The 23,763-nt window shown below is 40.1% G+C and overlaps 1 protein-coding gene across 1 annotated transcript in view; it reads left to right on the top strand.

Moving 5' to 3' along the window:
- Positions 1–23,763, top strand: part of EML6 (EMAP like 6) — a 288,057-nt gene that overhangs the window by 107,063 nt on the left and 157,231 nt on the right. Inside the window, exons 2-4 of the mRNA XM_068970681.1 lie at positions 3,686–3,845; positions 7,462–7,560; positions 20,283–20,351. Of these exons, the coding sequence (XP_068826782.1) occupies positions 3,686–3,845; positions 7,462–7,560; positions 20,283–20,351 (328 nt within the window). The remainder of the gene's footprint in view (positions 1–3,685; positions 3,846–7,461; positions 7,561–20,282; positions 20,352–23,763) is intronic.

Genomic DNA, 23,763 nt, shown 5'->3' with positions numbered 1-23,763 from the left:
TTGTTTCCTGCTAATAATTGTCAGTGATGCTCTCTGACAATAAAAGGGCTTTCAAGGCTGCCCTGGCCAGCCCATTATCTGTTTACTTGTCCATCCTTCCTTTTAAGATGGGCTTCTTGAAAGAAAGGCAGTGTATCTTCTGTTTATGTTATCTATGGCACCATCTGACATTTCATAGTTTTTTAAATAAGGATTTCTTGAATGAATGGATGAATGATAAAGTGTTCTACCATTTTAAAATGTTTTAAAGCCTCTAAGAGTCACCTATGCAGCTGACACCACCCTTATGGCAGAAAACGAAGAACTAAAGAGCCTCTTGATGAAAGTGAAAGAGGAGAGTGAAAAAGTTGGCTTAAAACTCAACATTCAGAAGACTAAGATCATGGCATCTGGTCCCATCACTTCATGGCAAATAGGTGGGGAGCCAGTGGAAACAGTGACAGACTTTATTTTTGTGGGGCTCCAGAATCACTGCAGATGGTGACTGCAGCCATGAAATTAAAAGACGCTTCTTGGAAGAAAAGTTATGACCAACCTAGACAGCATATTAAAAAGCAGAGATATTACTTTGCCAACAAAGGTCCGTCTAGTCAAAGCTATGGTTTTTCCAGTAGTCATGGATGTGAGAGTTGGACCATAAAGAAAGCTGAGCACTGAAGAATTGATGCTTTTGAACTGTGGTATTGGAGAAGACTCTTGAGAGTCCTTTGGAAGGCAAGGAGATCCAACCAGTCTATTCTAAAGGAAATCAGTCCTGAATATTCACTGGAAGGACTGATGCTGAAGCTGAAACACCAATACTTGGCCACCTGATGTGAAGAGCTGACTCATTTGAAAAGACCCTGATGCTGGGAAAGATTGAAGGTGGAAGGAGAAGGGGAATGACAGAGGATGAGATGGTTGGATGGCATCACTGACTCAATGGACATGAGTTTGAGTAAGTTCCAGGAGTTGGTGATGGACAGGGAGGCCTGGCCTGCTGCAGTCCATGGGCTCACAAAGAATCGGACATGACTGAGCAGCTGAACTGACTGAAGAGTCACCTACTGTGAAAAGGCTACCCTTTAACATTTTATTTTTATGTTAGTCGTTATAACTATCCCTGGGGATGTTTTCCAGCAAGCACTAAGATGGCCAACTCAGACTTGGGGCATCCAGGTGTTTCTCATCTCTGCCTATCCTCTTCTCTCTGCCCCTCCATCAGGTCCTACGTTCACTCCCACCACAACTAAAGCAGTGAAGTCACCTGCAGCTTGTTTGCCTTCCTGGGAACCCCACCCTCCCCCGACCCAGACCAGGCCCAGCTCAGGCCCATGAGCTCCCTGACAGAGTTCACAAGAGGGGCGCAGTTCGTGATGAAGGCCCCCACTGCAGGGTGCTAGCTGGTGGGCCAGGTGGGAAAGGAGAGCAGTGCTCTGAGGGGTGTTTCAGGGAAAAGGCTTGGGGAAGAGGCAGCCACAGTCTCCCAAGATGAATGCCAGACACCTTGTTCCTGCTAGGGGGAACAACAGGCCCCCAGGATGTGCCCTGAGATGGTGCATTAGGATTGCTGCAGCCCAAGATGGGATTGGACCCATCTTTCAGGGTCCTTCCTCCTGAAAGGTGATAGACTTTCAGCCTGCCTGTGTGCGTTTCACTCCCAGGTTCTGAACTCAGGCAGCATCAGCCATGCACAGCCTTTGGGTCAGAGCTTGGTCCCCAACACCTGGCCAGGCCCCCGGGGGGAGTGCCCTGTACTGTGACTCGGCGTCAGGGTTGGGGGAGGGGAGGGCAGGTGAGGCTGATTGAGATTTCCCTGATGGGTGGTGTGATCCAGACTCCTTTCTGGTTGGAGTGTCCTCGCTGGCATTAGGAGCACCCAGGTTTTTCTCATCCCCAACACCTCTGCCTCTGCAGTTCTCCCAAGTTCCCGTGAGACCATGAGATGGGGCTGGGTGCTTCTGGGAAGGGTGGTGGTTGCAGAAGTGTCTTGGCTTGATTCTTCTGAGATGCCCCTGATGGTCAGCGCTCCCAGCTCATCCTCTTCCTGTCCCTCCATCTGGACCTGCACTCACTCCCCACACCACAGCCGAAGCCACAAAGCTCATCCTCAGAGCAGCTCCAACTCTACCCTTTTGGCCTAACAAGAAAAAACCAAAACCAAAACTCGTCGAGCATCCAGCCTCGTCGGGAGAGGGCAAATGGAGCGTTGGAAGGCAGCTCAGGAGGCATTTGGGGGACCAAGACCTGTGAATAGGGGTGTTGGAAGTTCCTGAGAAGACCAGCTGCACCTGAGCACCAGGGTCCAAGGGCCTGGGAGGGCCAACGGTGAGGAAGGGGAGCCAGCATTCGGGGTCCTGTGCAAAAGTTGGTGCTAGGTGTGCAGGGAGACCCGCGAGATGAGCACAGTGGGGTGAGAGACTCCAGAACAGGCTATAACGCTGGGTGGCTGCAGAAGTGGGGGTGGGGTGTGCTACACAAGGAGCAAAGACTCAGAAAGTAGATGGTTTCTGAAAGGAGCACCACGTGTATGTTGGTTGTATCTTTCCCTTGCCAGTTTCACAAATAATGATGGTAATAAAACTTGTATTGCGTGTTTACTCTATGCTCAATGCTCTGTATTCGTTGTATCATCAGTTTTCATATATTATCTCCATTTTATAGATGAGGAACACAAGGACAAAAGAGATCAAGTAGTATGTCCAAGGAACTAGAGGTAGTGAGGGGCAGCCAATGTGCAAATCAAGGGGTCAATTTCAGAGCATAGATTCTTATAAAAGTCAAGCTGAAAGGTGAACAGGGAAAAAAATCTAGTTGTGTTAGTTGTGTAGACAGATGTTGAAACTGAAAAGAAAAATAATTCTACTTTTGCTTATTGTGTTAACAGTCATCTGCTTGTTTTTTTATAGGTCTCTCTCTCTCTTTTTAAAATTACCAACACATATTTTTAGAAAGGCACAACCTCTTTGCACAACAAATTTGAAACATTAGACTGATTTCTCATCCAGGCATAATAATGATTACATTTCTCCTTCTTGACTACTACAGAGTCCTTGAAATTCCAGTTGGCATTTGACAAAGTTTTATTTTGATTGGACTACAGTGTAAGAAAAACTCTATACAAACCACAGGCAGGGTAACTGGCGGTTCTGTTGGTGTCACGGTGATTTATGTAAAATAGAGATTTTCATTTAAAATACATAATCTATGGCAGCAGATACAGAAACAGCACTTGACTCTGATACCCCCCTCTATGCTTTGAAATCCTAATAAGGATGGTATCCAGAGCTTCTGTAAGCAGGTTTAATTAATTCTGTGAAGTGCATTTTCTCCTGGCAACAGCATTTTTTTTCAATTTAAAGTCAAAAGAACTTGGAAGCTGAGTAATATTTTCAAAACCAGTAAGTAAATATCATAACATAAGGCAATTATAGAATATAGGAGGTTTTCTAATCACAGAATTATACCAGTTGTCTGATTTTCAAGTTAACCAAGTGGGTAAAATCTGATGAAATAATAGCTAAACTGTGCTAAGCCTCTCTTCACCATAGTTAAACATTTTTATTAGACCAATCAGCTAAATAATTTCTTTGGATCTTGAGATTATCTTGTTAGATTAAAATTAGAAATGTGGATAAAAGATAATCAATTTTTTTTTTAGTTTTATTCAACAGGATGATGTGAAAGAGGCCTTTTTCTTTTTCAGCCTTGCCTTACATCCAGATAAAACTCTTGTTGCGACTGGCCAAGTTGGGAAGGAACCATATATATGTATATGGGATTCCTATAATGTCCAAACTGTGTCTATTCTTAAAGATGTCCACACACATGGAGTTGCCTGCCTGACTTTCGACTCGGATGGACAGGTATGTGTCTTTTTCCATTTTGTTTTTCCTTAATGACCTCGCACAAGTCACCTAGAATTATAATGAACATAGCCTGTAGGCTCTGAAAGTCTATCAAGCCTCCCTACCTTCCCTTGTCAGCCTCCTAGAATCCTCACCTGCTTGGGCCTTTTCTATGCTCATGCCACTGACACCCGCCTCTGGGTAGGACCCAGTTTTGGTTCCCCCAGTCTCACCATTTGGTTAAACATGCCTCCAGAAAGTGAACTCACGTTGATTAGGTTCATAGTGACTCAATGATTGTATTTTGTCTTCCATTGTTAACTTCCTGTTTGGAACGAGGGTTGGACCAAACCTTTTTCACAGACCTCCAGCCCTGAGCATCTCCTTGGTTTCCCCTGTTTCAGAAAACAGCATCACCTCCTAATATTCACTGACGAGATTCTCCTTGACTCTTTAACTTTGAGGTGACTTCTAACGCCCACTGCCTCTGATTCAAGCAGTCACTGGTCATGCGTATTCATTAGTTTCTTTACAGTGACTCTGACATTCGTTCTCTTCTTCCCATTCTCCCTGCCACCAGTAATCTCTTAATGAGTCTCCTCCACACAGTCAATTTCTTGCTAATGCATTTCGCCAACTGCAAAAGTGTCAGAATATTATTTAAAAACAAGAAAAGTTTGGAGCACCCCCTGACTGAAGTTCATACCTCGTGGCTGGGCATTCTCTGCTAATCAGCTTTTCTGTCCTTGTCTTCACTGTTCCCCTGCAGTCAAGTTGGACACGTCAGTGAGATTCCTCTATGAGACCAGACACTTGGGCACCTCCAGACTCTTTCTCATGCTGCCCTCTCCACCTTCAGTGCCTGCTCACAGTCCTTGCCCTTTATAGTGATTCATACTTCCAGGACCCTTCATAGGTCTTCATGAAGCCCTCCCAGTCTCCCCTTCCAACAAAGTGACTCTCTTTCCTTGGACTTCAGCAGCACTTGATAGAAAAGATTTGTTCATGTCTTAATAGATAACAATTACATCTCAATTTTAAAAATATGTCACAGAGAAGGGACTGGAAGTACAGAGACCTCATTCCTGGCTCTCCCTACATTCACCTCCTCACTAAAGCTGTGCCTTTTCTTCTAGCCTTCTCCATGTTCCTAAGACACCCTTCCTCTGTCCCTTCCACCCTTTGTATTTATGCCAGTTAATTCCTTCCATCTTTTTTTTTTGGTAAATTTCAGAGAGACTTCTCTTAAGTTCATATTGGGTTTCCCAGGTGGCACGGTGGTAAAGAAACCAACTGCAATGCTGCAGGAGACACAAGAGACATGGGTTTGATCCGCGGGTCAGGAAGATCCCCTGGAAAAGGAAAGGGCAACCCACTCCAGTATTCTTGCCTGGAAAATTCCATGGACAGAGGAGCCTGGTGGGCTACAGTCTGTGGGGTTGCAAAGAGTTAGACACGATAGAGCACTCATAATGTAGAAAAACCTGTGAAACTACTCATAGAAAATTAACCAAACTGAGAGTTTGCAGGCAGTTCAGTAAATTATTGGACTTGACCTGGTTTGGGTCATTTTTTAAACTTTATATTTCTTGCTATTTTGAGAGAGTAGTGACCATTTCGTTCAGTTCAGTACACATGTAGACCCCTTGGTGTATGTTTTTGATTTAACTACTCTGTAATCTCATAATTGAATCAAGGTAATGCATAAGATCCATTATATCCAGGTCTTAAGAGAAATAGCTAGATAGTGACACTTATTCAGATTTGCAGTTACTGACTTCCTGATTAGGTTGAATGTGTCAGAATGCGTATGCAAGTGGAGATGAATGCTTAGATGTGAACTCACATGCACATTCTCTAATCTGATTTTGTTTTTCTAACAAACACTCTATATCAAAATTTGTTCTGAAGCACACAGGGAAAATGTAATGCAGCCGAGGGAGATCCAGCTGTAACCTATAGTTTTTTGTTCATGTTATTTTGTGTTAGAATCCTTGTTATTTTTTTAGGTTCCATTTTGAAGGTGCAGGTGCGGGTGGACTGTATGGTACTTTCATAAGTGTCAGTTGAGAAAAATGCCCTCCTCTTTGTTTGCTGTGATGGATTTCATGGCTTGTTGATGCCTATGACTTCAGATCTACCTTTTTCCCTGGACAGAGTTCACTAAAATTGAGTGATGTTTAGAAAGTGACAAATGGCCTGTCACCTCACGAGCAACAAAAGGCAATAGAAATGCTTTTCGAGTAGCAATAGGGCCTGTCACTGCAAATGAACAGAATAGATTTCTTTGGCTTTTTCTCAATCTTTTTCACATTTCTTATTTGGGTTTTACGTTAGGGCCCATGTTTATGTTAACTAATTTTCTATTTAAGTAAAGAGAAAAGAAAAAATAAGCTGAATGGAATCCACCCACTCCAAATTTTCATGTATAGATAAAAATACAACCATGTACTAGAGTAATTTCTATTGCTGAAACTCTCAATTGAAAATTACAGCAAAGACCTGCTTTCATTAAGAATCCATTTTAGACCCTCCAGCTGTATACTTTTTTAATCCTAAATATTCCTAATGGAAGTCACCTTTAGTGAAGATACCTGAATAATTTCTGCATAACAACACATGTATACATTTAGCCATATATGGCTGTCTATCATTGCTTGAATATTCATATATACGCATACTCAGTGAAATATGTAAGCTCACCTACTCTTATATTTGGTAGTGATGTCTTAAAAACCCTTTGATTTACATTATTTCACAGTCCCTACATACAACACTATTTTGTAGACAGAAAAAAATACTTTGCACTCATTTTACAGTTGAAAAAACAGAAATTTAAGGAGTTTAGTTAACTTTCTAATGTCTGTGTCTAGCTAATCACAAAGTCAAAAGAGAAGCCAAATCTGCTTACTCCCAGCCCAGACCTCTCTCTGTTACATAGTTTTTTTCTTTCGAGTGCTATTCTACTAGAAGCTCCAGTTTTGGTGTCCTTAATACATGTTTCGACGCTATTGATTTTGTATATACACAGGTTTTGGATTTCTTTTCCCTTCCAGGACAAGTTTCTGATCTGAATCCAAAGAATTTAGTTTTGGAGATGAAGTATCAGGTTACTTTTACTAAACTTATGTAAGCCTTCTCTAGTCACTTCAAATGTCTGTGAGATGATGAAACTTAAGAATGAAGTTAATATTAATGGGATTTATTCTCCATGTGTTTGTCAAACCCATTCATTTTAACTGTTTGGTGAGGCTTGTCAACTTAAGAATCCTAGACTCTCTTAAAACCATATTAGACTCTTAAAGCCAATTAAAACAATTTAAGCCCTTCCTTCTAGTTCTGTTCCTATGATTTCCACTGATGAATCAGAGACTTCATGAGATTTTGCATGTTTGTTATGTTTGTTATTATGTTAAATTAGTTGCAGGTTTTAGGTCACTGAAATTTTATTATATGCTAATAGAAAAGTATCTACTTTGAAAACTTCAGTTTTGAGAAATCTTTTTTTTTTTTTTCATAAGTAATTCAATACCTGGCCCACAGTAGGCGATAAGAACTTTTATTGAAAGACAGCATAGATAATAGGAAATCTTACCATCATTTTCTGGAGTTAAATTTTTGTTCTTATTCTTAGCGTTTAGCCTCTGTGGGATTGGATGCCAAAAACACAGTCTGCATTTGGGACTGGAGGAAAGGAAAACTCCTGGCCTCAGCTACCGGCCACTCTGACCGGGTAAGAAGACCTTGTTGGATCAAACATGCAGGCTTCATTACTGTTAGGGAACTGTGATGTAACTCTCAAAGTTGTAATAGTTTTTAAAGTAAATCTGCCACATGTAGATTTTCCTTCCATATTCAATTTAAAAACTTACTGTTTAAGAAAATTAATCTATGATTAGTAGCTATGTTGGCATGATTTCTTCTGGTGGTCAGATACTTTAAATTGTTACCACTGTTCCTTGGTAAAATAAATTTTTGATACTGACATGTAGCTTTGTAAAATAAAAATAGAATTGAATTTGAAACTATATGTACCATTTTGATCCATTCATCTAGAAATGGAAATAGTTGTTAGAAAGTAATATTCACAAATATAGTTTACCAATATATATGTTTGAATTTCAAATGAATGTGATGATAACTGTGTGATTCTGTTATATTTGAGAACCTGAAATTTAACTGTGGTCTCCTTACCATTCATGTTGAAGTCATTGTGATCATAGATGATAATTCTATGTAGCCATAGCTGGAAAGATGGGATAGGAAGCATATACATATACATTAGCTAGTTGGAAATCTATTTCTCTAGTTGTCTGGAATAATTAAAATAATTTCACTACTTTATCATCTTGATTTCCTAATTTTAGAAAATGAATCTGTATGACTGTCTTATGTTGGTTCCTAGTTGTTCTGTATTTCTGCAAAATATGCGTGCATGCTAAATCACTTCAGTGTGTCCAACTCTTTGCAACTCTATGGACCATGGCCCACCAGGCTCCTCTGTCCATGGGATTCTCTAGACAAGAATACTGGAGTGGGTTGCCATGCCCTCCTCCAGAGAGATCTTCCCAACCCAGGGGTTGAACCCACATCTTTTACATCTACCTGCATTGGCAAGTGGGTTCTTTACCACTAGGACCGCCTGGGAAGCCCCTGCAAAATATAATTCCATGCAAAATGAGGTCCTAATTAAATATTAAAAATTCAAATCCTCTTGCCTGGTATGAACACTAAAAGATTTCTTTATATGAATGGAATACTAATCTAGGGAGAATTGTCCTTTTAAGGGCACCCCCAAAATTATGAGCTTCCCTGATAGCTCAGATGGTAAAGAATCTGCCTGCAATGCAGGAGACCCGGGTTTGATCCCTGGTTTGGAAAGATCCCCTGGAGAGAAAGGAATGGCAACCCACTCCAATATTCTTGCCTGGAAAATCCCATGGGAAGAGGAGCCTGATGGGCTATAGTCCTTAGGTTGCAAAGAGTTGGACACGACTGAAGCGACCTAGTACACAGAATGCACACATTAAATGGACAGAAGTGGTGACTCAGCTGGTAAAGAATCAGCCTGCAATGCAGGAGAACCAGGTTTGATCCCTGGATTGGGAAGATCCCCTGGAGAAGGAAATGGCAACCCACTTCAGTATTCTTGCCTGGAGAATCTCACGGACAGACGAGTCTGGAGGGCTTGAGTTCACAGGGTTGCAAAGAGTCAGACACGACTGAGTGACTTAACATACACACGTTAAAAATTCCTTTTGTTCTCAGTTCAGTCCCTTAGTCTTGTCAGACTCTTTGCAACCCCCAGGACTGCAGCATGCCAGGCTTCCTTGTCGATCACCAGGGAAGTTTGAGCTTGCTCAAACTCATGTCCATTGAGTTGGTACTGCCATCCAACTATCTCATCTTCTGTCATCCCCTTCTCCTGCCTTCAATCTTTCCAAGCATCAGGGTCTTTTCTAATGAGTCGGCTCTTTGCATCAGGTGGCCAAAGTACTGGATCTTCAGCTTCAGCATCAGCCCTTCCAGTAAATATTCAGGACTGATTTCCTTTAGGATTGACTGATTTGATCTCCTTGCAGTCCAAGGGATTCTCAAGAGTCTTCTCAACACCACAGTTCAAAAGCATCAATTGTTTGGTACTCAGCTTTCCTTATGGTCCAACTCTCACATCCATACATGACTACTGGAAAAACCATAGCTTTGACTAGATGGACTTCTGTTGGCCAAGTAATGTCTCTGCTTTTTAATATGCTGTCTAGGTTGGTCATAGCTTTTCTTCCAAGGACCAAGCATATTTTAATTTCATGGTTGCATTTACCACCTGCAGTGATTTTAGAACCCAAGAAAATAAAGTCTTTCACCATTTCCATTGTTTCCCATGTTTTTTGCTGTCAAGTGATGGGGACAGGTGCCATGATCTTCGTTTTTTGAATGTGGAGTTTTAAGCCAACTTTTTCACTCTCCTCTTTCTTTTTCATTAAGAGGCTCTTTAGTTTCTCTTTGCTTTCTGCAATAAGGGTGGTGTCATCTGCATATCTGAGGTTATTGACATTTTTCTCCCTGCAATCTTGATTCCAGCTTGTGCTTCATCCATCCCAACATATCACATGATGTACTCTGCATATAAGATAAATAAGCAGGGTGACAATATACAGCCCTGATGTACTACTTTCCCAATTTTGAACCAGTCTGTTGTTCCATATCTGGTTATAACTGTTTCTTCTTGACCTGCATACAGGTTTCTCAGGAGGCAGGTAAGGTGGTCTGGTTTTCCCATCTGTTTAAGAATTTTCCATAGTTTGTTGTGATCTACACAGTCAAAGGCTTTAGTGTAGTCAATAAAGCAGTAGATGTTTTTCTGGAATTCTCTATCTTTTTTTATGATCCAGTGTATGTTGGCAATTTGATCTCTGGTTCCAGTGCCTTTAATCCAGCTTGAACATCTAGAAGTTCTCGGTTCATGTACTGTTGAAGCCTAGCTTGGAGAATTTTGAGCATTACTTTGCTAGCATGTGAGATGAATGCAATTGTGCAGTAGTTTGAACATTCTCTGGAATGACCTTTCTTTGGGATTGGAATGAAAACTGACTTTTTCCAGTCCTGTGGCCACTGCTCAGTTTTCCAAATTTGCTGAGATATTGACTGCAGCACTTTAACAGCATCATCCTTAATAGCTCAGCTTGAATTCCATCACCTCCACTAGCTTTGTTCATAGTAATGTTTCCTAAGGCCCTCCAGGATGTCTGGCTCTAGGTGAGTGATCACACCATTGTGTTAATCTGGGTCATGAAAATCTTTTTTGTATAGTTCTTCTGTGTATTCTTGCCACCTCTTCTTAACATCTTCTGCTTCTGTTAGGTCCATACCATTTTTGTGCTTTATTGTGCCCATCTTTGCATGAAATGTTCCCTTGGTATCTCTAATTTTCTTGAAGAGATCTCTAGTCTTTCCCATTCTACTGTTTTCCTCTATTTCTTTGCATTGGTCATTTAGGAAGGCTGTATTGTCTTTTCTTACTATTCTTTGGAAATATGCATTTAGGTGGGTATATCTTTCCTTTTCTCCTTTGCCTTCTTTTCTTTTCTCAACTATTTGTAAGGCCTCCTCAGACAACCATTCTGCCTTTTTGCATTTCTTTTTCTTGGGAATGGTCTTAATCACCACCTCCTGTACAGTGTTACAAACCTCCATCCATAGTTCTTCAGGCGTCTATCAGATCTAATCCCTTGAATCTATTTGTCACTTCCGCTGTATAATCATAAGGGATTTGATTTAGGTCATACCTGCATGGTCTAGTGGTTTTCCCTACTTTCTTCAGTTTAAGTCTGAATTTGGCACTGAAGAGTTCATGATCTGAGCCACAGTCAGCTCCCGGTCTTGTTTTTGCTGACTGTATAGAGCGTCTCTGTCTTCAGCTGCAAAGAATATAATCAGTCTGACTTCAGTATTGACCATCTGGTGATGTCCATGTGTAGAGCTGTCTCTTGTGTTGTTGGAGGAGGGTGTTTGCTATGACCAGTGTGTTCTGTTGGGAAAACTCTTATTAGCCTTTGCCCTGCTTCATTGTGTGCTCCATGGCCAAACTTGCCTGTTACTCCAGGTATATCTTAACTTCCTACTTCTGCATTCCTGTTAATTATGATGAAAAGAACATCTCTTTTTGGTGTTAGTCCTAGAAGGTCTTATAGATCTTAACAGAACCGTTCAGCTTCTTTGGCATTAGTCATTGGGGCATAGTCTTGGATTACTGTGATATTGAATGGTTTGTCTTGAAAGCACTCAGAGACCATTTTGAGATTGCACCCAAGTACTGCATTTCAGACTCTTTTGTTGACTGTGAGGCTATTCCATTTCTTCTAAGGGATTCTTGCCCACAGTATTAGATATAATGGTCATCTAAATTAAATTTGCCCATTCTGGTCCATTTTAGTTAACTGATTCCTAAAATGTTGATGTTCACTCTTGCCATCTCCTGTTTGACCACTTCCAATTTACCTTGATCCATGGACCTAACATTCCAGGTTCCTATGCAATATTGTTCTTTACAGCATCAGACTTTATTTCCACAACTGGGCGTTGTTTTCACTTTGGCTCAGCATCTTCATTCTTTCTGGAACTATTTCTCTGCTCTTCTCCAGTAGCATATTGGGCACCTACCAACCTGGGGAGTTCATCTTTCAGTGTCATATCTTTTTGCTTTTTCATGCTGTTCATGGGGTTCTGAAGGCAAGAATACTGAAGTGGTTTGCCATTCCCTTCTCCAGTGGACCACATTTTGTCAGAACTCTCCACCATGACCTGTCCATCTTGGGTCTTTTTGTTCTAATTCTGTGAAAAATTCCACTGGTAATTTAATAGAAATTGCATTAAATCTGTAGATTACTGTGGGTAGTATAGTCATTTTAACAATATTGATTATTCTAATACAAGAATGTGCTATATCTTTCCATCTGTATCAACTTTGATTTCTTTCATCAGCATCTTACAGTTTTTTGAGTACATGTCTTTTGCCTCCTTAGTGTTAGTCACTTAGCCATGTCTGACTCTTTGAGACCCCACAGACTGTGGCCCACCAGCCCCTCTGTCCATGGGATTCTACAGGCAAGGATACTGGAGTGGATTGCCATTAGCTAGGTTTATTCCTAGGTATTTTATTCTTTTTGATGGGATGGTAAATAGGATTGTTTCCTTAATTTCTCCTTCTGATCTTTCATTGTTAGTGTATAGGAATGGAAAATATTTCTATGTATTAATTTTGTATCCTGCAACTTTACTGAATTCATTGATGAGAGGTAGTAGTTGTAGCATCTTTAGGGTTTTCTGTATACAGTATCATGTCATCTGCAAACAGTGGTGGTTTTACTTTTTGTTTTCAATTTGGATTCCTTTTATTTATTTTTCTTCTTTGAGTGCCATGGTGAGGACTTCCAAAACTATGTTGAATAAAACTAGCAAGAGTGGACAGTCTTGTCTTGTTCCTGGTGTTAGAGGAAATGTGTTCAGTTTTAAACCATTGAGAATGATGTTAGCAATGGATTTGTCATATATGGCCTTTATTATGTTGAAGAAGGTTCCCTCATGTGCTTACTTTCTGGAGAGTTTATTTTATCATAAATGGGTGTTGAATTTTGTCAAAAAATTTTTTTCTTCATCTGTTGAGATGATTGTATAGTTTTTAATCTTCAGTTTGTTAATGTCGTATATCACACTGATTTGTGGATGTTGAAGAATCCCAGCATACTGGGATAAATCCCACTTGATCATGGTGTGTATGATCCTTTTAATGTATTGTTGGATTGAATTTGCTAGTATTTTGTTGAGGGTTTTTGCATCTGTGTTCTTCAGGGATTTGTTGTTGTTCAGTCACTCAGTCATGTCTGACTCTTTGTGACCCCATGGGTTGCAGCACTCCAGGCTTCCTTGTCCTTCACTATCACCCAGAGTTTACTCAAACTCATGTCCATTGAGTCTATGATGCCATCCAACCATCTCATCTTCTGTTGCTCCCCTCTTTTGTCTTCAGTCTTTCCCAGCATCAGGGTCTTTTCCAGTGAGTTGGCTCTTCACATCATGTGGCCAAAGTATTGGAGCTTCAGCTTCAGCATCAGTCCTTCCAATGAATATTCAGGGTTGATTTCCTTTAGTATTGATTGGTTTGATCTCTTTGCTGTCCAAGAAACTCTCAAGAGTTTTCTCCGGCACAGTTTGAAAACATCAGTTCTTTAGTGCTTGGCCTTCTTTATGGTCTAGTTCTCATATCCATACATGACTACTGGAAAAACCATAGTTTTGACTATATAGACATTTGTCGGCAAAGTAATGTCTCTGCTCCTTTAATATGCTGTCAAGGTTTGTCATAGCTTTCTTTCCAAGAAGCAAGCGTATTTTCATTTCATGGCTGCAGTCATCATCCAGAGTGATTTTTGGAGTCCAAGGAAATTAAATCTGTCACTGCTTCCACTTTTCCCCCTTCCATTTGCCATGAAGTGATGGGACCAGAATGATGCTAAAGCTGAAACTCCAGTACTTTGGCCACCTCTTGCAAGAGTTGACTCATTGGAAAAGACTCTGATGCTGGGAGGGATTGGGGGCAGGAGGAAAAGGGGATGACAGAGGATGAGATGGCTGGATGGCATCACCAACTCGATGGACGTGAGTTTGAGTGAACTCCGGGAGTTGGTGATGGACAGGGAGGTCTGGCGTGCTGCGATTCGTAGGGTTGCAAAGAGCTGGATATTACTGAGCGACTGAACTGATGGGACTGGATGCCCTGATCTTCATTTTTTGAATGTTGAGTTTTAAGCCAGCTTTTTCATTCTCCTCTTTCACCTTCATCAAGTGTCTGTTTAGTTCCTCTTGGCTTTCTGCCATTAGAGTGGTGTCATCTGCATATCTAAAGTTGTTGATATCTCTCCGTACAATCTTGATTCCAGCTTGTGATTCATCCAGCCTAGCATTTCACGTGATGTACTCTGCATACAAGTTAAATAAGCCAGGTGACAATATACAGCCTTGTCGTACTCCTTTCCCAATTTTGACCAATGTGTTGTTCCATAACTGATTCTAACTGTTGCTCCTTGACCTGCATACAGGTTTCTCAGGAGACAGTTAAGGTGGTCTGGTAGTCCCATCTCTTTAAGAATTTTCCACAGTTTGTTGTGATCTGCACAGCCAAAGGCTTTAGCGTAGTCAGTGAAGCAAAAGTAGGTGTTTTTCTGGAATTCGTCAGTGATACTGGCCTGTAATTTTCCTTTTGTGTGATATCTTTATCTGGTTTTTGTATCAAAGTGATTATGGCCTCATAGAATGAGTTTGGGAGTATTTCTTCCTCTGCAGTTTTTTGGAAGAATTTCAGAAGGATAGGTGATAGTTCTTTAAATGTTTTTTAGAATTCACCTGTGAAGTCATGTGTTCCTGGACTTTTGTTTATTGTTGTTTTTTAATCACTAAGTCATGTCCAACTCTTTGTGACTCCATGGACTGCAGCATGCCAGCCTTTCCTGTCCTTCACTATCTCCTGCAATTTGCTCAGACTCATGTCCATTGAGTTGGTAATGCTATCCAACCATCTAATCCTCTGTCTCCCTCTTTGTTTATTGGAAGTTCTTAAATCACAGTTTCAATTTCAGTACTTGTGATTGGTCTGTTCATATTTTTTATTTCTTCCTGGTTCAGTCTTGGAAGGCTTACTTTTCTAAGAATTTGTTCATTTCTTCTAGATTGTCCATTTTATCAGCATATAGTGGCTTATAGTAGTTTTTTATGATCCCTTGTGTTTCTGTGGTGTCAGTTGTAACTTCTCCTTTTTCATTTCTAATTTTATTGATTTGAGCCTTCTCCCTTTTTTTCTTGATGAGCCTGGCTAGTCTATGGCCATATCATCCTGAACCTGCCTGATCTCCCCTGGTCTTGGAAGCTAAGCAGGGTTGGGACTGGTTTAGTACTTGGATGGGAATCTGGCCAAAGGATTATGAATTTTGTTTCTGTTTTCAAAGAAGCAGCTTTTAGTTTCATTGATTTTTTATATTGTTTTCTTTGTATTTCAATTATTTGCTCTGATCTTTATGATTACTTTTCTTATAACTTTGGGTTTGTTTGTGCTTCTTTCTCTGTTTGCTTTCGCTATAAGATTAAGTTGTTTGTTTGAAATTTTTCTTGTTTCCTGAGGTAAGAGTGTTGTTGCTATTGTTTAGTCACTAAGTCACGTCTGACTCTCTTTTGTGACCCCATGGACTATAGCCTGCCAGGCTTCTCTGTCCATGGGATTTCCCAGGCAGGAATAATGGAGTGGGTTGCTATTTCCTTCTCCAGGGGATCTTCCTGACCCAGGGATCGAACTCCTGTCTTCTGCATCACAGGTGCATTTTTTTTTTTTAACCACTGAGGGCTTCCCAGGTAGCTCAGTGGTAAGACCACATTGCTATACATTTCCTTCTTAGAACTGCTTTGGCTGTGTCTCATAATTTGGGGATTGTTGTATTTTCTTTGGTATTTGTCTCTAGGTATTTTTTTTAAATTTCCTCTTTGATTTCTTCAGTGATCTCTTGGTTGTTTGGTAACCATGTTTAACACAAACATTCTACATGTTTATGTTTTTTATAAGTTTTTTCTTGTGATTGATTTATAATTAGTCCATCTGGTCTAATGTGTCAGTTAAGAACTGTGTTTCCTTATTGATTTTGTCTGGATAATCTGTATATTGATGTAACTGGGTGTTAAAGTTCTCCACTATTATCGTGTTACTGTCAATTTCTCCTTTTATGGCTGTTAGTGTTGCCTTATATATTGGGGTATTCCTATATTGGGTGCATACATTAATATATTTATACTGTTTATATCTTGTTCTTAGATTGATCCCTTTGTCATTATGCAGTGTCCTTCTTTGTCTCCTATAACAGTCTTTATTTTTAAGTCTATTTTGTCTGATATGAATATTACTACTCCAGCTTTCTTTTGCTTTCCATTTGTGCAAAATACCTTTCTCCATCCCCTTACTTTCAGTCTGTATGTGTTCCTAGATCTGAAGTGGGTCTTTTGTCGACAGCATATATACATATTTTGCTTTTGTATCCATTCAGCCAGTCTATATCTTTTGGTTGGAGCCATTTTTTAAGTGTTTTGGATTTGTTTTTGTATGTCTTTTTTCTTCCCTACCTCTTTTGTTCTCTTGTGATTTGATGACTATCTTTAGTATTGTGTTTGGACTGCTTTTTATTTGTGTGTGTATCTCTTGTGTATTTTTTATTTTCAGGTCCCATGAGATTTTAATATAGCAGTCTGTGTGTATATATACATATAAACACACACCATTTATAATCTTCTTGTTTCTACTTGTGGCCTTTTCTTTTTCAACTGAAGAACTTCCTTTAGCACTTGTAGAACTGGTTTGGTAGTGCTGAATTCTGTTAGCCTTTGCTTCTCTGTAAAGCTTTTGATATCTCCTTTGAATCTGAATGAGAGCCTTGCTGGGTACAATATTCTTAGTTGTAGGTTTTTCCTTTTCATCTCTTTAAATTATATTGTGCCACTCCCATCTGCAGTTTCTGCTGAAAAATCAGGTGGTAAACCTCATTGGGATTTCATATGTATGTTGCCTGTACTCTTTATTCTTTAAGTTTTGTTAATTTGATTACTATGTGTCTCCATGTGTTCCTCCTTGGGTTTATCCTGTATGGGACTCTCTGAACTCCCTGGACTTGAATGAATGTTTCTTTCCCCATATTAGGGAAGTTTTTGACTCTTATATCTACAAATATATTCTCGGGTTCTGTCTCTCTTCTTCTGGGACCCCTATAATATGAATTTGGTGCATTTAATGTTCTCCCAGAAATCTCTGAGACTGTCCTCATTTCTTTTCATTCTTTTTTCTTTATTCTTTTCTGCAGCATTGATTTCCACCAGTCTGTCTTTCGTCTCATTTATTTTTCTGCCTCATTTATTCTATTATTGATTCTTTCTGGGCATTTTTTCATTTCAATTATTGTATTGTTCAGCTCTGTTCTTTAAAGCTGCTGCTGCTGCTAAGTCGTTTCAGTCGTGTCCGACTCTGTGCGACTCCATAGACGGCAGCCCATGAGGCTCCCCCGTCCCTGGGATTCTCCAGGCAAGAACACTGGAGTGGGTTGCCATTTCCTTCTCCAATGCGTGAAAGTGAAAGTGAAGTTGCTCAGTCGTGTCCGACTTTTAGCGACCCCATGGGCTGCAGCCCACCAGGCTCCTCCGTCCATGGGATTTTCCAGGCAAGAGGGCTGGAGTAAAGCTAGTCTTTATTAAATATATCTTGTATCCTCTTAGCCTGTGCTTCCATTTTTTTTTTTTCCTGAGATCTTAGATTGTCTTTACTATCATTACTCTGCATACTTTTTCAGGTAGGTTGTCTGTCTCCACTTAACTATTCTTTTGGGGTTTTATCTTATTTCTTCATTTGGAACATATTTCTCTGCCATCTCGTTTTGTGTAACTTTCTGTGTTTGTAGTGTCTGTTTCTCAGGCTGCAGGACTGTAGTTCCTCTTCACTCTGGTGTTTTGCCCCTCATTGATGAGGCTACTCTAGGGGCGTGTGCAGGCTTTCTGGTAGGAGGGACCAGTGCTTGTTCCCTTGTGAGTAGAGCTGGGTCTTGTCTCTCTGATGGGCAGAACATGTCAAGGGGTGTGTTTATAGGCAGCTGCTGGCTCAGGATGACTTTAGATAGACTGTCTGCTAATAGGTGGGGCTGTCTTCCCACCCTGTTGGTTGTTTGGCCTGAGGCATCCTAGCACTTCCCTGGTGGCACAGACGGTAAAGCTCTGTCTACAACGCGGGAGACCCGGGTTCCATCTCTGGGTTGGGAAGATCCCCTGGAGAAGGAAATGGCAATCCACTCCAGGACTATTGCCTGGAAAATCCCATGGACAGAGGAGCCTGCTAAGCTACAGTCCACAAGGTCGCAAAGAGTCGGACACGACTGAGCGACTTCACTTCACTATCCTAGCACTGGAACCTGCAGGCTGTTGGGTGGGGCAGGTCTTGGTGCTAAAATGGCAACCAAAATAGCCACTTCCTAGAGAGCTCATGCCAGTGAATATTCTCTGGGATCTCCACCACCAGTGTCCTTGCCCCCACAGTGAGTAACAGCCAACCCCCCTGCCTCCTGAGGAGACCCTTCCTTGACCTAACCCTAACCCTTAGATCTGCCCAAGCTCCTATGGAGTCATTGCTTTGCCCTGGGCCCCTGTGCACATGAAACCTTGTGTGCATTCTCCAAAAGCGAAGTCTCTCTTTTCCCGGTTCTGTGGAGCTCCTGCACTCAAGCCCCACTGACCTTCAAAGCCAAATGCTCTCAGGGCTCCTTCTCCTGATGTCAGGCTGGAGTGCCTGACAAGGGGTTCAGCACTCATTCCTGTGGCAGAACCTCTGATATATTAGATTGGTCAAAAAATTTACTTGAGTTTTTCCATTAGGTATTACAGAAAACCCAAATGAACTCTTTGGCCAATCCAATAATTATTTTCCAGCTTGTTGGTCTCCCACCCAGCAGGTATGTGATTTGATTATATTGTGAACATGCCCCTTCTACCATCTTGTGGCTTCTTCTCTGTCTTTGGGTGTAGAATTTTGGGGGGTGGGTAATTTGAGTCTTTTTTGTAAGTGGTTGTTCAGCAGTTAGTTGTGATTTTGGTGTTTCCATGAGAGGAGGTCAGTTCAAGTCCTTCTCTGCTCATCCTTGTCTCCTGCTCATCCTTTGCATTTTGGATATTACTGTTTCTGCTGTCCTATAATCCCATTGTATATTATAAAGTAGTTGAGTTGGGTTGCATCGATAAATGATTTTGCTATTGTTTTGTTAATGTACTGTACACCTTCCACTTAGGAGTAGACTATAAAAAGTACAGTGCTATCTAGTGAAAACTCTTTAAAGACCCAGACTGTTTTAATGATATACCATTTTTGGAGCACTGTTCTTCCAGGCTCCATAATTTGTATCACATAGTTTTGCTCTTTATTACTGTTGTCAGTATGAATTATTATTGGTTGATTAGAGGCAGATGGTTTTTCAAGATTATTTTAGTGGCTAAAGTACTTAATAACTAGCACTAATTTATATAATCAGTGCTTTGTAGTCTTCAAAATGATCATACATACATTATCTTAATTGACCTCACATAGCACTGAGGTGACTCATTCATTTTTGAGAAGAGGAAGTTAAGTTTAGAGATGCTAAGAATTGCCTGAGCTCAGATAGCTTCAGGCTTCAGTGCTCTTTCTGTGGTTCTTAAGTGTTCCTTTCTACCTAACCAAAGCTTCTCCTCCTTTGTTTAATGATTGGAGCAATAGGTCCTTCTTATGTGATAGCAGCCTCTTTCTTTGGTTAGTCTCTGCCTCTGATGATTGGTCCTTCTTTCTATTAGAGCTTCATAGAATGTGGTCCATGGACCACCTACATCAGTATCTTCTGGGCTGTGTTTTTAAATGCATGTGCTTGACCCACTAAATTTCTACTAAATTAGTGGAATGTGGTGATCCCACTAAATCCACCCAATTTCCAATCCACTAAATCAGAATCTCTGACATGGACCTGGGGTAATATGCACTTTAAACAATTGCCGTTCTCTTTGTTTTTATTGTAATTCTATCTCAAAAGTGTTTTATTAACATTGTGGAGAACCAAAAATTTTGATAAATGATCCAAAATCATTGGTTTGTTTACTCTGGTTGGACAAAGTTAAAAATGTGATAGTAGTATGTTCTCAGTGATTATGGTTAATTATTTCTTCTCCATTCAGGCCTAAGGTAAATAGACACAAAATGATAAAATGTGTATTAGCAATTTCTGACTCATCTCCAGAGCCAAATCCTCCATTTGTGTGGGTGACCTTGTGTTCTGAGTGTGAGGGTAGAATCTTAGCAATTGGACAGTATCTTAAAGAAGGCAAAAACACATGAATGTGAAACTTTTTATCTTTTTTAAACAGATTTTTGATATTTCCTGGGATCCATATCAGCCAAACAGAGTGGTTAGCTGTGGAGTGAAACACATAAAGGTAAAGCAGTTATTTAAAAGAAATTTGGGTGCCTCCTATGAAAATAATTTTAGATGTCTATGTACAATCTGGGATTGAGAAACTACTCAACTTTACATTTTCCCCCTTAAATTTAGAGGCTGCTTACCTGCATCTCTGATCCTGAAGCCTAGTTACTTCGGCTGATGGGCCTCTGTTTCAGAAATGCAGTGTAACAACAATGAAGCAAAGTGCCCAGCTGGTAGCTAAAAAGGAAACTTTATATCAATTACATATTATAAAGAAGACTCAATACTTTTAGAATTGCATGTTTTAAAACATTTCTGATTTTAAGTTCATGAATTAAGTTTTTATATGAATGTTTATACATATTGCTTGTCAACAATTTTTGACGTGTCGCTATGTTCTCTTAGAAGAAAGGTGCCATGTTATGTTGGATATAGAAAGAAAGGGATACATAGCACAAACCTCCCTGAGCCACTGGCTTTTAAATACCTCTGTTTTCCTGTGGACTACACAGCCTGTAATACTGCTAGTGGCCCAGGACCTGCCTCTGTCTATTTGCTTCTCTATTTTGTTACACAGGTAGCACAATTAACATCATCAACATCCTTTGCTCTGACATAGCAAAAATTTCTCTGGACCCAGGGACATGTCCTGGGATCTTCTGACTATAAGTTTGTAGATAATAGAAAATAAAGTCCATAAATAAAAGAACATAAAGATAGGTTACATGCTTGGATAGAGCATATTTTGATCTCTGCTGATATAAAAATCATGCATTTCTGTACGATCGGAGTAGATGTCTGTATTATTCCTCCAACCAGCACCTCCAGTTTCCCTGTTCTTTTGTTCTTCTTTCAGTCTAGTTTTTCATGATCCTTTCCATTATTCCTACTTAATGCTGAAAGAGACACATGATAAAATGCTCAGAAGTAAATATAACAAGAACTATGAAAGATTTAAAGACTGTTATAAAGCTTTACAGGCTTCCCTCATAGCTCAGTTAGTTGGTAAAGAATCTGCCTGCAATGCAGGAGACTCTGGTTCAATTCCTGGATCGGGAAGATCTGCTGGAGAAGGGATAGGCTACCCACGCCAGTATTCTTGGGCTTCTTTTGTGGCTCAGCTGGTAAAGAATCTGCCTGCAATGAGGGAGAGTAGGGTTTGATCCCTGGGTTGGGAAGATCCCCTGGAGAAGGGAAAGGCTACCCACTCCAGTATTCTGGCCTGGAGAATTCTATGGACTGTAGAGTCCATGGGGTTGCAAAGAGTTGGACACGACTGAGTGACTTGCACTTTCACTTTCACTTGCATAAAACTTTACAGAATGATGTAAAAGAAGACTTCTGCAAATGGGGAGAGAGAACTTTGATTTTGGACATGAAGTATAAAAATTATAAATGCATTATTTATCTCCAAGTTAATATATATTTAATACAAGTTCAATTAAAATCTTTATAAACTTTATTATTATCTGATATTTCCCTTTAAGTTATTCTAAGTTAATCTATCTTTAGGCTTTCCAGGTGGCACTAGTGGCAAAGAACCTGCCTGCCAATTCAGGTAGAGATAAGAAGCCCGAGTTTGATCCCTGGATTGGAACAATCTCCTGGAGAAGGGCATAGCAACCCACTCTAGTATTCTTGCCTGGAGAATTCCATGGACAGAGGAGCCTGGTGGGATACAGTCCATAGGGTCACAAAGAGTCGGACATGACTGAAGCGACTTGGCATAAATAAGTTCATCTATGAGAATAGAGAGTGACAATAACCACAACTTCGGGATAAAAAAAGAGTAATGAAAAGTAACATGGGAGGTTCAAGAGGGAGGGGAACATATGTATACCTATGGCTGATTCATGTTGATGCTTGATGGAAAACAACAAAATTATGTAAAGCAACTATCCTTCAATTAAAAAATAAATTAAAAAAAAGAATATGCACTACTATTTACTAAAGTCTACTATGAAGTTTCAAAAATTAAAATAAGACTGTGGTAAAGATAGATAAACACCAACAAAAAAAGAAACTAAACTGAGAAATAGACCTTAATATGAATGACAACTTAGGGTATAATAACTATCTCTGGCAAATGGGTACTAGAACAGTTTATTATTCTTGTTGTATATCATTACTTCATAGCATATACTTCAATAAACTATTTGTGAATTAAAGAGTTAAATGTTTAAAAAACTATAAAATAACTAGAGGAATGTACAAGTAAATATTTAATTTCTTTCCAGTTGGACAAAGGTATTTTTAAATATAAAAGTAAATAAACCATAAAGGTATTTGACAAAAATAACCAAGGAACAATACATAGTAAGAAATGGAAGGGAGTTTTATTCAAGCCAAGCTGAGGACTAGCCCAGGAGTGCAGTCTCCACCAAGGAAGAAAGCATTCTGGAGAAACATAGTTTTCAACACATCCTTATATTTTGTTGAAACAAAGAACATACATACATCAAACACGACAGGTGTTTTCCTTCAAGGTCTCAACAGAGATGTGGGCTTCCTAGGTGGCTCAGATGGTAAAGAATCTGCTTGCAACGGAGGAGACTGTTTGATCCCTGGGTGGGGAAGATCCTCTGAAGGAGGGAATGGCTACCCACTCCAGTATTCTTGCCTGGAGAATTCCATGAACAGAGGAGACTGGCAGGCTACAGTCCGTGGGGATGCAAAGAGTCGGACACAGCTGAGCAACTAACACTGTCACTTCACTCTTCATAATTTCAGGTTAGTGCACACACAGAGACACCATGACCTTAGCATCTGGGAAGGGAACCTTGTCTTTGAAGGAGTAGTAGCGTGGGCGTCGTGGAAGGGATGCATTTGTTCCTACCTTCAAAATAGACATTCTTTACCTCTGGATAATGCATTCCTTAATGGTTAAAGCAGATGTCCAGTGTATGTTTCACAGGCCACAAGTCAAGTTGTTCTAGTTTACATAAAGTTCAGGCCAGATCAGGTATAAGCCAGAATGGCTTCTCCATATCCTTATAGGTGAAAGTTTCTTCTATCAAAGAATAATACAATAGGTTCAACTATATAAATATTAAAACATTCTGTTTACTCTCCTGCTACCCTCAAGAAACAAACAGGCAGATCACAAGCTAGAAGAGTATAAGCAACAAGTGTAGAATGTTGACTTGTTCTTGAAATGTAAAGACCTCTAGCAAATCTACAGAATGGACAAAGAGTGTCAAAAATATTTGTTTTTATCGATTGTCTGCTAATAGACACTTGAAAATATTAAATCTCATCTATAACTAAGGAAGAGACACTTTAAAATAGCAGTGTTTTTAATCAAGATGATCTGGTATCGAGAAAGATTTGGGGAATGAACCGTCTCAAACCTTGCTGATGGAAGCATAAATGAGTATGGTCTTTCAGTCTAGAAATTTGGCAATGCGTGTCAATTGCCTTAGAAA

The sequence above is a fragment of the Capricornis sumatraensis genome, chromosome 1 (assembly GCF_032405125.1).
Source record: "Capricornis sumatraensis isolate serow.1 chromosome 1, serow.2, whole genome shotgun sequence".
Lineage (NCBI taxonomy): Eukaryota > Metazoa > Chordata > Mammalia > Artiodactyla > Bovidae > Capricornis > Capricornis sumatraensis.
Note: the sequence above shows the minus strand (reverse complement) of the source record. Positions and strands in the feature narration are given on the sequence as shown.